An 18836-nucleotide genomic window follows, 5' to 3' on the forward strand; every position below is an offset into this window, starting at 1 on the left:
TTATGATCTGCTACTGCATAGTATGACACGATTGGCTTGGATGCACTAGCTCGATAGCAGATGTTGGCTGTGGGTGCTTTCATGAGCAATGTCTATTCTATGCACTTATTGACAGTCAGATTATTATTAGTAGTAGTTAGTAGTAGTAGTAGTAGTAATAATAGTTATAAACTGTTGCTTATTACATTATTTTTTGTAATGCAGTGCCTCTCACTTTACACCTTTGTCCTGTATTATCCAAAATGAAAGGATGATTTTGTTCCTCGGCCATGTGACATGTTGTGACACTCTGGGAGAGATCCCAGATAGAGATCCTTTCATAAGCCCTGCTCATGCTGCAGCCGCAGGAACTGGTATTTCCAGTCAGAAATGTCCTAAAACAATTCACAGCCGGTCCGGATTTGTCAAAAAGCCTCTCAGTGTGGGAGACCCACACAGCGGCTGTGGCTTCTTAAAATGTCACCTCTCCTTTAGAAATGTGAACATCTCCCCACCCCACCCCGGGGTAGAGAATTGTTGCAATGTTAGGCCTCTGACCCTTATGGCGACTGCCCCCAGAATCTGTATGAAAGTCTGAAATGTTGGCTTCTGTGTTCTTTCTATTTGCTCACAGGGGTTTTCTGGTCACAACATATTTATGATCTAACCTTATGATGCATCATCAATATCAGATTGGTGGGATAGCATTACCTAGTGCCCCCGATCAGCAGTTTGCCAAAGCTCCAGGGTTGATCAGTTACTGCAGTTTAGCTTCCATTAACCTTAATGGGAGCTGAACTGCAGTAATCCACTAGTCCCTATACTGTACATAAAATATAGCGGTCTGTTTACTGTGTATATGCCAGAGCCATTTTAATGGACAAACAGATGATTGATGGAGTGTTAGTTGTTACAACCTCACCAATCTGGCATCAATGACATTAAGGATAGGCCATCTATATAGTATCACTAGGGATGAGCGAACCTCGAGCATGCTCGAGTCCATACGAACCCGAACTTTCGGCATTTGATTAGCGGTGGCTGCTGAACTTGGATAAAGCTCTAAGGCTATGTGGAAAATATGGATATAGTCATTGGCTGTATCCATGTTTTCCAGACAACCTTAGTGCTTTATCCAAGTTCAGCAGCCCCCGCTAATCAAAAGCTGATCGTTCGGGTTCGGATGGACTCGAACCCGAACCCAGTTCGCTCATCTCTAATTTTCACCAGAAATTTTTTTAAAGTGTCACTGTCGTTATAACTTTTAAAGACTAAATCAACATAAACATAAAACAAGTTTGCCATGTACATTCTTTTTTTTATGATGTTATAATGCTGTAAAACAAAGCTGAACTTACCAGAAATCCAGGTCCAGTCTCCTGAAGGCAGATTTTCTGACTTGTACTGGTTTTAAAAAGAGTACAGAGAGTCACGGCTCAATGTGTCTATCAGTCACATGACTGCCTTCTCTCTGTGAGCGCTCAGATGAACTGGGATACACAGGACTTCCTGTTTTCCGTCTGTTTCCTGTTTTTTGAGAAAAAAGGTCAAAAAACAGGAACTGCTGTGTTTTCCATAATAACAAAAAAAAAAAAAAAAAAAATGTAAATTGCAAACTTGCCTTATATCACATCTACTGTTGATTTATATTTTGAAAGTCATAACGACAGTGACACTTTAAGGTAGTCTTCTTAAGATGCAAATTATGCATGATGTTTTTCAGGGCTGAAAAAAAACACAAAAAATTGTCAGCAGTTTTTACAGGGTTTTTTTTCTGCTTTTTTCCAGTTTAGTATGCTTTAGTGTAGGTGGCTATAGGAGTGGAAACACCATTATATCTTTAAAAAAAAGCCATACCCTGAGAATGCTGTGATTTTTGAAAAACTTAGCTGAGCCAGAAGGGGTTAAAAAATGTTATTTAAAAGCAAACAAACCATGTAGGTATGTTGTTTTATATTTCCTTATTTACTCCCTGCTAACATAAGGCTGCAGTGTTTTCTTGGTTGTATGCAGTCCTGCTTCCAAGTCACAGGTACTACAAACCTCTATAGGCAGGTTGGAAGTATACTGCAGTATATTCCATTTGACAGGTTGCCAGAGTATACTGTGAGTATACAGGCAAAACATGCTAGTAACATAGCCCAAGCCCCCTCCACATGGCGGATACAGGCAGCTTTCCCATTGAGTTCTGTCATTAAAGGAGCAGCTCGTGGAGCTTTGTGTAGAATAAATTAAAAACATCTTTATCTACATCCTACTTGTTGTTTCAGAAGATGTACTTTGCGATCTAGCCCCATGACAACCATACATATAATGGAAATTAGTAAATGTCACTGGAGTGCCTCAGTAGTGCAGCCTCAGGCTATAGGCCTGTAACTAACAGATAACCGCTGGGCCAGTCACTGTATACCTATCATGGTAATCCTTGTGCTATAATGACATTTTGTCTGTGTGCGCTGAGGGCTGACGTCATTACCAGTGTGAGCACACACGCATCTATTACATAGGTAACAGTGGGTGTGCCTCCGCCTGCACTAACCCTACTCTAGTGACAGAACGTGTGTGCCTGGTCATAGTTAACAATTGATTGCAGAGTAAATATCTGGTTCTCATCAGCACCTGGTACAAGGATCGCAAGGGCACGTGGACACTTATCTCCTGGGCTGCTGTTAACTCTTTAGACTGTGACATTGCTTGTAGTCTGAAAATATAGGAAGTGGATGGGTCTCTACACTAAACAGTTTACATGTACAATAGGAGATTTACAGTAATAGATTTTAGATTGCTGTTGCATGCTGAGCCGTGTGTTCTCAATTGGAAGAGGGGAATAAGCTGGTGTTGGACTCCTCTGGCAGCTGCTTATCTCCCTGGGAACAAAAGGATTGTATTTATTATTATTTTTTCTTTCTAGCCCTGAGGCTTCCATTGCACGTTTCAGCATGTAACTGGGCAGAAAAGTGACCAGTAAGGCCTCATCCACACATCAGTGTTTCTCGAGGATTAGTGATGTCCTGGAGAAACCATCAGTGTGGTATCAGTTGCATCGGTGTGTTGTCTGTTAAAAATGGATCCATTTGGGGAGATTTATCAAATTTTATCAAAAAAAAAGTTTACACCAGTGTATATTTTACACCCTTTGATAAATTGGATATTGACTTCTATTGTAGCTTCCATTTGGACCATATAACCAAATTGGTGCAAAATCTGTTAGAGTTCCCATTAATTTTAATGGGAACTTCCACCCAGAAATGCAACAACAAAACCCCACAATGTCTTTTTAGGGTATAAACCCACACACCGTATATGCAGTGTATTTACTACTGCGATACGCAGCAAATACGCAACAAATACGCAGCAGATTAGATCTAAATAACTGAACACAGCATCAAATCTGCACCACCAAATCTGCTTCAAATCTGCTGCGTATCTGCTGTGTATACTGTGTGTGGGTTTGTACCCTTAAACATCTTACCTGTTTTTGCTTGTACTGCTAGGGATTACCAGCATCCACTAGAGCAGCCAGCGTTTGGTGTGAGACATAGGGTGACCCCAATAACCTAAACATCTCTGTACATCCTGTCACTTGTACAGAAGGTCCCTTGGGACATTGGCAATGGATGTTGATAGTGTTTCCGTGCAGTGGTTCTTCAGTTTACTATACCAATCCCATTGAGCTGTTTACATACAGTAATTATTGTGGATATGGTCACACATGGGGGTGGGTTCTTCCTCTGTGTTTTGTGGCTTGTCTAGTCCCATGTTTTGTACTTTCTTTCGATCTTGTGGACTAACCATAGGAGTCCCATATGCCAGGTCAAAAAGTTTATTGTATATTAGATGCAACCTCAGACTCTCAGTATGGAACAACTAACAGTCTCTCTTGATTTTATTATGGGTTGTTGTTACTACTGTGTATTGTTTGATTGACATGTGTAAAAAGAACATAATGCCTATTGTTATATGGTATATTTTACTTTATTTCAGCAGTTCAGCTTTTGTTACATATTTTGCAAATATAACTTCTAGATGTAAAAAATGATAAAAATACAGTAAATAAAAAAAAAAAGACATGGGTGTGTATGTGAGGGTGTGTCACTAAATAAATAGTATTTTGGGAACCACTACAGCGCTAACCTTCCTTGTCATCTTCTTTCCAAAATTGTTCCAAAAAGGTTGATTTCCTGCACCCTTACTTGTTGAGGGGTCCTATTAACATCTGGCTGTGCCCTCCCTCTCTCCAGAGGATCCATAGCAGGTGTTTAGACTTATCCTATTATTATAAATGTTACCTTGCAATGAACAGGCCCTGTCTATAAACAGAAAAACACTAAAGATGGAGGCATTGCTTACGGAAGTCAGATTCCAGAGCATGAGTGGCCTGTAAGTCTCCACACGTATTTATGACACTTTGTTCGAAGAGAAACTTAAGAACTCCAGCCCTGGCTAAAATTTGACAGGCGTCAGAGACATGGGCAAATGTAACAACCAATCCTTACCCCTGCTTCTGCCCATGCTGGAAGGCATTTTTCCCCGAGTTGTGATGATATCATGACTCGGAGGAGAATGCCCATTCTGGCTGATGGACAGCCCACTCAGCTAGGGCCTGGAGCAGCGTCCCACCCCAGTCACTTTAACCTTTGTCCTTTAACCCTTTTAGATTTCTATAAGAATCTAGAAGTTTTTCATAACACAAGCTTCAGATGGCATTATGGATTTTGTACCTCATCAGGTTATATTACATCTTATCTGTGCAGGGTCACAATCTTCAACTATGAGTGACAAAGAGCGCTCATCTAGTGTTGTCACCTCTTACTGAACTCCTCATGCATTGTAGATTGTCAGATGCGCTGCTAAGGACTCTCGCTATTTTTCGGCTGTGGTCAGATGTTGTTCTAGACCTTTGTCAGGTCCTTTAGTGCTATAGGGGTAACATATACAATGCTGCTGTGTGGCCCTTCACGTATATCATGTTTCTTGCCATACATAAATTATGAAGGTTGTGTGTTGACATCTCGGCTACATTACATAGAGCGACACAAGGACCTCACGCGATAAGTAAATCAGAAGGCACCTTGGCGATTGAGAGCCAGCAGGAAAATGAGAAATGTGCCGACTGATAAACTATCTGCATTTTACATAATCTGTGTTCTATATAATCTCTAGTACTAGTAGCACTGTGACACAGACTATTGGGTTACTGTGACATTCCCTAGTGGTACATGAAGACTGATATAGTGCATTGAGCTTCTTGGGACAGTATCACACACAAGAGGCTTAGATACAATGGCTTAGCATAAAGGATCACATAATAGATTTAGGCGAAGAATACTTTTCAAGCGTGCACCCATATCCTAGGTATCAAACCTTTTCCTTTCTGTCTTGTGCTGCCAACATTAGACATAATAGATTAGATACAGTGGCATAATACTGCAGTGTCTGTGGCCGCTGTGCCCGACGTTCCTGGTAGGAGTATTTGCTGTAAGTCTGGCAGTCGATAACTTTAACATGTAAAATTTAGGATTTGGGAACTTTTGGGGATTTTGCAAGATGCCCCCATCACCCACTCCTTTTTTTTTACTTTTGCCATATGCATTCTGCATTAAAACCTGGTCACATGTTATCTATCAGTAGTTATATTCTTGTACATAGGGGCAGTATTTAAGTAGTTGTTTAGTTAACGTTTTTTAGTTATTTAGTAGTTATTTAGTAGTTTAGTTACATCCAGTATTGTACTCAAAGCTGCCCTCAAATGTTTGCTGACTCCAGAACTGAAATCTCCTAACATTGCTTGCTTGTTCTGTGACTGCATATTCTGGTTTCCAGTGTACAGTACATACATCATTTAACTGATGTAAAACCACTTTAAGACAAGCAAGATGAGAGCGGTCAGTTCTGGACAGCAGTGGCGACAGCACCGCGTCTCACCCCACATAAGGCATGGGATATGAATGTACGTAGGCTGCAGTAAATGGACACTCACTGTGCTGTGCTTGTGTGTGCAGCGTATTCAGTGACTTGTGGAGGGAGAGTGTGGGTGGGAGCAAGAATTTTATAAATGCCGGGACCGCGAGCACAATGAGTAAGGCAAACACACTGTACATTTTTGACAGTGTCATTGTATTAACTCTTGCACCCCTGGATTGATCTGTGGATTGACGGACAATATGTTAAATAAGAGCAACTTAAATATTAGAAGTCTGTGCAGTTCTTTGAACTAAAACTTAAAGTTCTCATGGAGAAAGTCCGCCAAAACTGGTGAATGGCTGAAGGTCATATATGTCCACTGTAATGTAACGGATGTCTTGTCATACACTGCAAATATTTGTGTGCTGATAAAACTCTATTCAGGGGCAGATAAAACACAGTTATCGAAATGGCAACCAGCAGTATCATGTGGATTAACCTCTATCACAGTGAGTACATCAGTGTAAGATCAGCACTAGAAAGCTGCAGAAGCTGAAGATACCAAAGAAAACATATATACAAGAATGCAAATAACTTTCACAATGAAAATGTGACCATTATCACTCTTATGCCTCTAGAAGATCAGTGGTCCCTAACCTGCGGATCTCCAGGGGTTGTGAAAGTACAGCTTCTAGCATGCTCAAATGTTGGCAGTTGTAGTTTTACAACAGATGGCAAGCCGTAGAATAGGGACCACTGAATGGTCCCAGCTCCATTCTAGATTGTACGCCTTCACCAATACCCTCCAACATACAATCAGACAAAATCCCTAAATAATGGGATCAGCCATAGTGCTGCATTTACAGTTTATGGCTATGTTCACACAATCTATAAAAAGGTTCAAATAACTGCCATTATTAGGGTAGCTTCACACACACCGTATCGCAGCGGATTTTCTGCTGCGGATCCACTGCAGATTTGATGTAAATAACTGAACACAGTATTAAATCTGCACCATCAAATCTGCTGTGGATCCGGTGTGTGTGAAGGCGCCCTTAATGTTAATGTTCATTAATAACGACCGTTGTTTGACCTTATTTTTACTTTGTGGAAACATAGCTAAAAACATATATTACCATAAAGATGATAGTGTTTCTATGCGGAGCTAAAATCAAAGCATTTCAATACAAGAAGCCATTGCAGAAACAGGCCTACTACTATAATATTGGTTAATTCACCTTTCTCAATCCTAGGATGGGGAGCCTGGTCAATCCTTCCTCAGCTACACACCTCATGTGTGAGGCTGGGACTGACAGCCTTTGTTGTGGTGCCAGAGGAGCAGCTGTATATTGCAGACTGTGTAAGGCTATGTTCCCACTGCGTATATTTCCGGCCGTAGTGCGAACCGCGAATATACACACATAGTTTTGAGGTTGATGCGTTCGCTTGAAAGTATACGATATACGCCCGCACAATGCACACTACGTATGAGCTTACGACCGGATCGTATACGGCGCTGTGAAAAATGAACAAGACCATTGTTTGATGACGGAAATGTTGAAACTCACGGCCGTGGATTTCCATGCGGTCCCATACGAAGTACTTATTTCAGCCAAATTGAACTTGATTTTTTGATCCAAAAGATTCTGTGTGGTTTATGGGGCTGGGCGAAGATTTCCGAGTAAATGACCTGCCTCAGATCACTTCGAAACAAGCTAGGGAAGCCTAACTGTACTACGGGTGTATGTTCGTGGTTCGTACGCAACTGGCCGCATGTCTATTTTTCCCACGCCCGTAGTTTCAGCCGCACATGTACGACGGTGTACGAAATGCGGCCGGACTTGTACGCAGTGTGAACATAGCCTAAAGGTGGCCAATAGAGATGAGCAAACTTACAGTAAAAGTTTGTTTTCTCAAAATGTGGAACGCTCGATATTTGACTTGCAGTGGCTGGAAAGGATAGATGTAGCCATAGGGTAGTCTGGAAAACATGCATACAGCCATAGGTGGTATGTTAGGTAGGTTGACGGTTGTTAAACAAACAGTCGTCTGATGCAGGAGCACTTCATGAATGCAGTTACCTACATTTTAGACCATATAGGCAATGGTAATTGTTAAAACTGGGCATAGGGCGATTGTTTAAATTTCAATTACAAATGACCATTTATCTTAAAATTATCTGTTTTCACCAACTTCAGTGTTTATGGGCACTTGAAGATAAATGTAATCAATGTAATTCACACCATAGCGGCTGTGACTGGTTACTGCAGATCAGCTTAGCAAAATATAGCAAAAAAATAACTAAAATAAAACTAAACTAAAGTCACTAAAATAAGTGATGCATGCTCTTGTCAGAATTTTTCTTGCTGTTTATTTCTTGGCATTTACATGTAGCTGTATACCAGTGCTACGTTATGGGGTCACCCCCTTACTTATGCACTTGGAGTCTGCGACCACCATCGCCAAAACACCAGCGCCCATTGAGGGAGTGACCCAGTGGTCCAGTAACAGCACTACTGCCAGACCAGGCCCCCTGGCTCTAGGCAACACCACCACACCAACACCACATTGCAGCAACTGTGCTGCTCCCAGCACCACACCAGTGTGAACAGATGCATAGGCTTACTTTATGCTTCCAGTCAGTAGACTGAGGGAATAGGTACTGACCCATATACAGACTATTTGGTGTAGGAAGAGGCTAAAACCAAAGCAGAAAAAGGGGGCTTGGTCTGGTGGCATGGACCACTAGGTCGCATCCTCCATGGCCATTGCTGTTGTGGTGATAGTAGCCACCACCCAGCACTACTCCATTTAGGTTAGGGACCCACATAAATCAGGACCTGTTAAGTGATGTGTGGTCTTGTATACTTTTGATTGTGCTGAGAAGCAGTGGATCAGTGTATAGCATGCGGATGTGCGGCCATGTCTTTTTTCTTTTTATAGAATTACATTATCTTTAATCTATATTTGCTGATATGTCGATGAATCAGAGTGAATGATAATAAGTGACATATTGTTCCAGGCAGTGGGCAGGGGCTTTTCTCCTCTCAATTCTCCCCAGTTTGAGTTTGTTCCAGTCAGTCCCTGTACGGAACAAGTCTCCATGTGTATAACAGATTGGTACAAAGACAAGACTCCCACTGTTGAGCACACAGTATCTTTCAGAGCACGTGCCAGTGGTCTGAGCTCTGTTTCACAGCCTGGAACCTGGAGAATAAGCTGTGCTGTTGAAGATTTTTTATTTCTTATTGGAAATATATTTTAGAATTGAGGTTGCAGCCAAATGTGATTTTAAATGTGATGTGCGCCTTGGTTACCATCATATTCATTGTCTATTATTGGGCAGAAAGGGCCCCCAGCTTTTGTGTCCGATTGCCCAGGTCATGTTTTGAAAGGAGGGGTCATTAAATTTTCCCACATCAGATTACTATACCGGTATGAGACAGGGCATCTTTTGTAGCCTGCAGAATAGTGAGTGTAGCTCTGGAGTATAGTAAATGCATCTACCCAGTACGATAGTGTGTGCAGCTCTGAGATATAATATAGGCAGAGGACCTGTACAAGATAAGTAATTTATGTACAGAGTGACTGGGATGATAACATAAATGCTCAATATAAGCTTTTACATGATGATCTAGGGGAGACCTGAAGACGCCACGAAGGGGATCGTGCTGTATACCAATCTATACATTTCAGTGGGAGCTGTATTAATCCATATTTAAAGCACTCCCTCTAGTGGTTGCTGCAGATTTATTATATAACATAATGGCCATGTGAAGGGAAGCAGCAGCAGGAGTGGCCCCACTCCAAATCTTCTATCAGAAGACCATGAACTCAGGCCTTTATAAAGTTACATTATGAATTTAATAGAATTAAAGTTGTGTTAGTGTCAATATAAAGAAATTAAAAAAACATGCAAAGACTGCAATGTAAGATTGCGTTTAATGACGTAATGTGTGTTTTTTTACAGCCTTTGAGAGAACGAAGGAATCACTACACAAAGAAGGCACCTCACTACTCCGATGGAATTCAGTTTAAAACGTTTAACCCAGAAAAGGTGAGCATGTAAACATGTTAATTTCTGAGCGCAGTGGAACAGTAATCTTATTGGGTACTTTGGTCTGCTCCTTCACTCTCTTTTCTGGTTATAGCTGGTCATTTCCTTTGGGCTTCTTTTCTGTGAAATAAATGTGCATGTAAAAATATGTAATCACGAATGCAACAAAACAAGTAAATCAATTGTCAGACAGCTTTGCCCTAGGGATTTTTAAAGGATGCAATGTTATGGTAATTTGAAAATAACTTTTTTTTCTTTTCTGATGGCTTGTAAATAGAGTAGAATTGTAAGTTAGGGTCATTTCACACCTACAGGATCCGCAGCAGATCTGCAGCAGATCCACAGCAGATTTGATGGTGCAGATTTGATGCGGTGTTCAGTTATTTAAAAGAAAATCATCTGCGGATCCGGTAAGTGTGAACGTACCCTAAGGGTCATTTCACACTGAGGAATCAGCGACAAAATTCCAATTGGATCCCCATCACGGACTCTGCTCGGAATTCCATTTGCCTCAGTGCCTCAATGGAAGGTATAGGGTGCCTCTGCTCTCCGCTGAAAGAATATACATGTCAATTCTTTGAGGGGAGAGCTGCAGAGCCCTATACCTTACATTCTGAACAGAGTCCGCAACGCGGATCCGCTTGGTATTTCATCTCTGATTCCTCAGTGTGAACTGACCCAGAAAGTAATGTTCATATAGGACAAGACCTTAAAAACAAACAAAAAAAAAATAAAAAATTCACCTAAACAAACAGATTTTGCAGGCGAAGTTTGGTCGTCATATGGCTTCCTTGTGGTTTAGAGGGCGCTTTCTCACTTTTGTGCTTCTGTATCACTTCTGTTTTCAAGTACTTTATAAATATTTTTAAAATATTATGTATACTAAAGTTTTTATGATCCATCCCAACTCTGGTACTTCTGATTGTAATCAGAACTTAGGCTTAGTGACCCAAACACTCCATGCCCTCCTGAGCTATTTAGAGATATAGATGAAGCCACAATGAGCCAGAGCCCCCCACCTTTTTTAGGATTGTGTGGCTTCATAAGGGACTACCTGGCTAAGACAATTCTGAGTTAATAAAGGAGACAGGTCACATGTTTATGGCCATCATCAATAACCCAGAGCAGACAGTAGCTAACAATGCATCTTTGTTTGGAAGGCCTGGCCCACTAATGCAGTAAAGGAACACTATGGGGGTATGTATCATTAGCGATTTTTTTTTCTGCTAGCGCACACAAAAAACTCTGGTACATGCACCAAAATTATCAATAGAAGCACAAGCCTTGAAGATATTGCACAATTTCAGTGTGTGTGTGTGTGTGGGGGGGGGGGGGGCTAACAAACTACACCAGGGTCTGCCTGCAAATTGCACATGATAAGCCTGGCTAAAAAAATGTAAATGTTTTGCTGAATATTCACCCCTGTATCTTCCCTAGCTTGTTCAATAATGAGTGTTCCATTGTAGTAGCCTTTGCAGGCTGTTTGTCTGTTTGTTCTAAAATTTATTTGAAAATCTCTAATAAACTCAAACCACGCCCCATCCAAGCGCAAAGTATATAAAAAAAGCGTAAACTGCTCAAAAATAGTGCAAACGGCGTGATAAATGCTGCTAAAAAATATACACCATGCGCAAAACACCTTTTCTGCCAAAATAATGGCACAAAAAGAATCATACATGCTCCTTAATGTACAAAGAATTAAAAATTATTAGGGAGATTTATCAAACTGTTATAAAGTAGAACTGGCTCAGTTGCCCCTAGCAACCAATCAGATTCCACTTTTCTTTCCTCAGATTCTTTGGAAAATGAAAGGCTAAAATCTGATTGGTTGCTAGGGGCAACTGAGACAATTCTACTTTACACCAGTTTGATAAATCTCCCCCTATATGTATATAGTAGACTGTAGCTATCTTTTGATATCCATTTTTTTATTGTATTTTATCTATTCTGTGGTAATAAGAATTTCTGCAATTAGTTTTAGTAATGATTTTGAATCATTTTTGCTCTGCAGCTTATATGTATCTCAGTACTAGCAAGCTGCCTAGAAGCCAAGTCATCCAGCACTTACATAAGTGATGAAAAGTCACTCTACCTTATTACACTTCTGCATCTTTGATGCAGACATTACACGTGGGCTAAAATAACTCCTGGCATTTCAGTGTAGAAAGCGAGGGATGACGTTTTATCCCGGACCGATGCGGTCATCCCTCACTTTTTACTATTGTAGATTGATGGCTGCGTGGAGTCCACGACCTGGATGAATTGTGCATCTTGCAGGCCATTTTGCTGGAGTGCTGCTGACCAGGGCCGTCTTAACAGCATTATGGGCCCCTGGGCAGAGGTGCGAATTGGCCCCCCCCAACCGCCACCATCAAATCCCCTACATCTTTGCATATAGTGCCCCCCATATAGAGCCCCCATAGTAGCCAATCCCCCCATAGTAGCCATTCCCCCCATATAGTGCCCCCCATAGTAGCCAATCCCCCCATATAGTGCCCCCCATAGTAGCCAGTGCCCACATAGTAGCCAGTGCCCCCTTGTAGTCAGTGCCCCTCATAGTAGCCAGTGCCCCCCATAGTAGCCAGTGCCCCCCATAGTAGTCAGTGCCCCCATAGTAGCCAGTGCCCCACATAGTAGCCAGTGCCCCCATAGTAGCCAGTGCCCCCCATAGTAGCTAGTGCCCCCCATAGTAGCCAGTGCCCCCCATAGTAGCCAGTGCCCCCATAGCAGCCAGTGCCTCCCATAGTAGTCAGTGCCCCCCATAGTAGCCAATCCCCCCATATAGTGCCCCCCATAGTAGCCAGTGCCCCCCCATAGTAGCCAGTGCCCCCCATAGTAGCCAGTGCCCCCATAGTAGCCAGTGCCCCCCATAGTAGCCAGTGCCCCCCATAGTAGCCAGTGCCCCCCATAGTAGCCAGTGCCCCCATAGTAGCCAGTGCCCCCCATAGTAGTCAGTGCCCCCCATAGTAGCCAGTACCCATATAGTAGCCAGTGCTCCCCATAGTAGCCAGTGCCCCCATAGTAGCCAGTGCCCCCCAAAACAACAAACCAGTTACTCACCTGTCCGGCAGCCCCAGCAGCTCCTCTCCCGGCAGCGCGCACTCCCGACATCCTCCGGGCACAGGCAGCGGGGTACAGAGAGACTGCCTGTGCCGGAAGTGTCCGGCTGCATGACACATCAAGGACACAGGCAGAGTCTCTGTACCCCGCTGCCTGTGCCCGGAGAAAGACGGGAGTGCGCGCTGCCGGGAGAGGAGCTGCTGGGGCCGCCGGACAGGTGAGTTCTGGGACCGCCCGCCCCTTCTATCGCCGCTTAGCTGAGTCGATCAGAAGCCCAGGAAAGTGCTGCTCATTGCACTTTCCTGGGCTTCTGATCGTCTGTCAGCTGAGAAGCGATAGAAGGGGCGGGCTGGGTGGGCGGAGGGGGTGGCTCAGGGCCGCTCACTATGCATATGCATAGTGAGCGGCAATAGATGGGGCTGGCGGGACAGCTTCCTTGCGGTGTTCAGCACTGCTTGGGAGCCGTCTTTGCTTTATAGGACGCACTTAGTTTTATAAGTGCGTCTTATAAAGCTAAAAATACAGGTCACAGAGGGCAGGGGCCCCCTAGGACGCAAGGGCCCCCGGGCAGCCGCCTACCCTGCCCAATGGGTAAGACGGCCCTGCTGCTGACCCTGCTCTGTCATTTACACATTTCAGCGTAGTGATCTTTATCGAGGCTTGGAGCAAAATTGTTGTGGCAACGCTGGTACTCGAAAGATGACATTTAGATATCATGTCGCGCTCTACGTTTTGAATTGTTTGTTCAGTTTATTTTGCTGTATGCTGTGATAAAGATTGCAAGACTGGTTCTAAGAAGTTTTTATAGCCCATATGTAATGTCTGCATCCAAGGTGAAGATTTATTAATGTGTGAGGCATGGGACATGTGAGTGCTGGACTCCCTTACTTTAATGTGTTAGTGTTACGGCCCAAACAGCATATTATTGTCACTAGAACGGTAACTATAATTAATGACATGATTATAGTGAGCGCGTTTCTGCCTAAGGCTGCGTTCACACTACGTATATATTTTAGTCAGTATATGCATATTTCAGTCAGTATTGCAACCAAAACCAGGAGTGGATTAAAGAAAGGATCTGTTCACACAATGATGAAATTGAGTGGATGGCCGCCATTTAATGGCAAATATTTGCTGTTATTTTAAAACAACGTCTGTTATATTGAAATAATGGCAGTTATTTACTGTTATATGGCGGCCATCCACTCAATTTCATCATTGTGTGAACAGATCCTTTCTGTGTTTTTAATCCACTCCTGGTTTTGGTTGCAATATGAGGACCACAATACTGACTGAAATATACGTAGTGTGAACCCAGCCTTACATTGCAAGCTATTCATTGGTGCTGACTGTCAGTAACATCAGACTGGTTCCCAACTATTCATGTATCCCGAATGATCATCTAAGCTGAATTCTGATTAAATTGAAGTCAATAATATTGATAAATGCAGAAAAAAATGGATTCTTAGATTACCATAACCTTTATTTTTATTTTAAGTTGTCAGAAAACAAAGGCGCTCCTGGATTTCTATTTACTACAGGTGGGGGTGGCTCCTAGCTTAACTACTATGGTCTGTCGCTTTGCTGGCAGCTATTAGAGAGCAGGAAATGAATGGCAGTACGTGCCAGTAATTGTATCAGTTGTGGATACAAATGAGTGCACTGAAACTTGGCAACAACACAAAGCACAATGGATTGGTCACTGACAGGAGGTAATTGTCATGGGAAGACTTTTTACAGTTTGTTATGGTAAAGGTTGTGGGTTCAGAGTGTTACAGTGCTGTCGAATATATAGGAAGGAAACACACGATACATAGTGTTTGTAAAATAACCCGAAATTATCATGGTCTATTTTAGGACTTAGTAGACTGGGAGAAGCCACTGCTTTGGCAGGTTGGTCACTTGCGGGAAAAATATGAAGAATGGGTTCATCAGCCGGTGGATAGACCCATCCGACTTTTCCAATCAGACCTTGTGGAGTGGTGTTCAAAGACAGCATGGTAAGGGCTCTAATTTTACAGGTTAAACACTTTGACCCCCCAACAAATCTGAAAATTGGACCATATGTAAAATCACCAAAAATGCTACATTTTCTGATACAGAGACAATTCCCTGCAAATTGAAGACCAGGTTTAATGCTATATGGTAAATCCTGCAAAAGGTACAAAATACAGATGAACAGCCATTCACCCACGAGGGGGCAGATGCGTTGTATTAAAGGGAAGGTGTTATCAGTAAACGACCTGTTTAAATAAAGATTTTATGTTAAACATATTTTAATGTTCTGTTTTGCTATCTATATTATAACATAATTCTGAAATCTTGAAGTGCTTGTCCTGGCTACTTCGCCCAATAATAAGCTGACACTTCCTGTTCTGTAAAGATAATTCTCAGCAGTCATATCCTTATCACTGGGAGGTTTACAGTGTACATATAATATGAAATCAGGCCATTTTAAATATGTGATGCTTGGCGTTCAGCCTTTGCCCTCCATGCGTAAAGACTTTTGCACAGGTCTCAGAGCATGCTTTGCAAATTCTTCCATAGAAGTGTATGGGGTTTCTCTCCAGTCTGTTGTGCTTATGTCAATAGGGCTTGCTGTAAAGCATATCTCTAAATGCCAGTAGTAGCAGCTCAAGTAAGGTGGCTGCCTCATAAAAATGCACATAAAAAAAAATCTGGGTTACGTATTCACTTTACACTTGCACACTGCTGGGACTGATCTACCATTCAGAATTTTAGGCAGCTTTGAAATCAGCTCTACATAAGATACAGAAAGGCCACAATATTATATGGAAAGAATACCATAGGTGTGTAATACTGATTACTAAATACTGAACAGTCTTTCCATTAAAGATGGCATGTCCCCTTGCCTGGCCTACCTGTTCTAGTAAATAGTTATTATGCCACTTCTCTGTAATTCTTACTAGAAATGTATGACTGAATGGCCAACTGGGTGTTACCCATTAGGGCAGATCCTTGCACAGTCTGAGACTACCCAAGCAGAGCTGACAGTGCCAGTGTAGGGACAGCCTCCCCTACACTAAGGGCCCTATTCCACAGTAACGATAATCGGCCGGATCGGCCCCATTTGGCCGATTATCGTTCGGTGAAATAGAGAGAACGATCAGCCGATGATCGTGTCATCGGCTGATCGTTCATTTAGGGCCAGACCTAAAATCATCGTTCCCCCACCACGCATCGCTACGGTTGAATAGTGGTGTGCGGTGGACGACCGACGATTTGACAAGCAGCAGCAGCATACATTACCTGTCCAGGCTTCTTCTCCGCGCTGTCTTCATCCCCGGGTCCCGCGTGCTCTATCTTCAGAATGGCCGGTCAGCTGACAGAGCGTTCAGCCATTCACAGGCCGGGACCGCCGCGGCCTGTGATTGGCTGAGTGTGGCCTGTCAGCTGACCGGCCATTCTGAAGATAGAGAGCGCCGGACCTGGAGATGAAGACAGCGCGGAGAAGAAGCCCGGACAGGTAATGTATGATGCTGCAAGGACATCGGTAACGATGTCCTTGCAGCCCTCGCTCAACGATCATCGGGCCGTGGAATAGGCCCAGTAAACGAGCGGCGATCTAGCAGATCGCCGCTCGTTTACATCGTTGATCGGGCCCTCCTCGGCCCGTGGAATAGGACCCTAAGTTGGCCATTCAGTCATGCATTTTTAGTAAGTATGGGGAATACATGTAATTTACTAAATAGTGTCAAGGGTCACAGGTCCAAACATTAGCAGAGCTCCCATAATGTACAATGATGCATTGTTGGCATAATTCAAACATTGTTTTCCAGGGACTTTTTGACAGAGTGTGGTTTATTAGGATGGGTCTTACCACATATTTTCTTTATATTGCCCTCACTAGTGGAAACTTACAACAGGACAGTATAAAAAGAGAGCACAGTTATACTGTTCAACAGTGCTGAAATCTGCTGCAGCCAGGTTAATACAAGTGCCCAATTTAGACTAGAAAAGCATAAAGCATCAAAGCACCAAAAGCTCAGATACCACTAAACCACTTGCTACCATTGATCTGCTTTGAGATCTTCATTATTTTACACTGTACTTGTAACGTTAAAATGGGGCCTGGACTCTAGTAGTTACCGGTGAGTAGTGAATGTATACAATTCATTGTATACAGCTTCTGTTTTACATGTCACTTGGAGCAACACAAATCTGACAGGGAGATTGCATGTCAAGCTGTTGTGTGACAAACAATGACCTGAGACACTGCGCGACAAGCAGCTCGGAGCACACAGACTGATATTATTGAATATCTGTAGTAGATTTTTTTAGCTTTACCTCTGCTAATTTGCAGCAACACAATTTTCTATTCATTTACATCCCAAGTTATAATCATAATTCAGTTGCATTTATAGGACTAGAACCTTCAAACAGTTCATTGTGGGAGCTCAGATGATACAATATTATCTGTGCTGATCTTTATGTCTGACAATAGAGTGGAGCTAAGCAGACCCTGTTTCTCATACAACCCCTTTATTAACTAGGGAGTAACTCTGATGCTGGTTACCTTCTTCCTCTGGCTGCTGTTGTCTACCCACAGTAAGAGGAAGACCCGTGAAAATAAAAATTCAACCGCAGGCAGGGGGGTGGTAGGAAAATATAAAAGAACTTATGCTTACCCATCCCTCTGCCACCGGACTGCCGCTCTCACCACTCTCTGATGGCGGATTGATGTCAATTTTGGTTACAGCCCCCAGTCACTGATTGGCTGAGGGGGCAATCCATCTGCCGGGTACATGATGTTGCAGCTGCAGGAGGCCGGTGGCTGTCAAATATCGGTAAAGCAGTGCTATGGCGGCGCGGGGATGGGTAAAGTATACTTTCTTTATTATGTTCCTGCACCCCCTGCCTGCCTGAGATTTTTTTTTACAAGACTTCATCTTTATGAAGTGTGGAGTAGAGTCATGCCCTGCAGTCATGCCAATGTTAACAGGATTATTGCTATTTATTTCTTTTCATGTTGCAGTAACTACCTAGAACAGGGGTCTTGCTCCCATATGGTGGGTTATTGTAGTAATTGCATTTTCTTTTCTATGTCCAGGTACATTGTGCTGGCGGTTTGGGCACCAGTGGTGGCATATTTAACATGGTATTGTCTCACAGAACTGGCTCGAGGGGAAACCAGGCTCTTTGCTTCATTCACTACAGGTATGAAATGCCCTATATCTATTCCCACCACCCTACCAAAAATCTCTGTCCAGACTCTGTGCTCTAAAAATGTGGGGCAGATTTACTAATCCTGTATCAGGCTATGCTCACACAATGTCTTTTTGGGCAAAATAAAATATATTTTTTTTATATTGATGGCCGTAAATAAGCATGATCATTATTTATGGCAGTCATTGTAAAAAATGCATTTTTTCACCTAATAAGATATTGTGGGAACATAGCCTAATACTTAGCCTAAAAGCGTAACTGTCATTTAAGTGTCATTTTTCAGAAATTAATAAATATCAATAGTACAAGGTATTTTAAGAAACTCTGTTATAGGTTTTATTAAGCAAAAGAGTTTCCTTATGTTGTCAAAAAGCTGTTTTGATACCCCCCACCCCCTCACTTCAGAAGAAGCAGGATTTCTGTGTCCATTATGCTCTATGGAGAGGTGGGGGCAAGGGGAGTGAGTGAGCACGGAGAGTAGACAAACAGCCCTGCAAAACACTACATCCTGCAATCTTCTCTCACCAAGCTCCCAGATAAGCAGGTTATAATGGACTCTGCAGCTCTGTCTTACCTTTGCTTCTGTGTAATGAAGACAACTTTACCTGATAATGAGCAAATAAGAAGTGAGTGTGGGGGTGGCTGGGAA

General features: G+C 42.7%; 1 protein-coding gene and 1 long non-coding RNA gene across 2 annotated transcripts in view; one reads left to right on the top strand and one right to left on the bottom strand.

Annotated features, from left to right (window-relative positions):
- The window catches only part of FA2H (fatty acid 2-hydroxylase), a 58753-nt gene that overhangs the window by 35144 nt on the left and 4773 nt on the right, over positions 1-18836 (top strand). The window contains exons 2-4 of the mRNA XM_069966276.1: positions 9854-9940; positions 14858-15000; positions 18072-18178. Of these exons, the coding sequence (XP_069822377.1) occupies positions 9854-9940; positions 14858-15000; positions 18072-18178 (337 nt within the window). The remainder of the gene's footprint in view (positions 1-9853; positions 9941-14857; positions 15001-18071; positions 18179-18836) is intronic.
- LOC138788427 (uncharacterized) overlaps positions 9831-18836 on the bottom strand; it is a 49092-nt gene continuing 40086 nt past the window's right edge. The window contains exon 3 of the long non-coding RNA XR_011362604.1: positions 9831-10060. This is a non-coding gene — a long non-coding RNA (uncharacterized lncRNA). The remainder of the gene's footprint in view (positions 10061-18836) is intronic.

Source organism: Dendropsophus ebraccatus, chromosome 4, assembly GCF_027789765.1.
Source record: "Dendropsophus ebraccatus isolate aDenEbr1 chromosome 4, aDenEbr1.pat, whole genome shotgun sequence".
Lineage (NCBI taxonomy): Eukaryota > Metazoa > Chordata > Amphibia > Anura > Hylidae > Dendropsophus > Dendropsophus ebraccatus.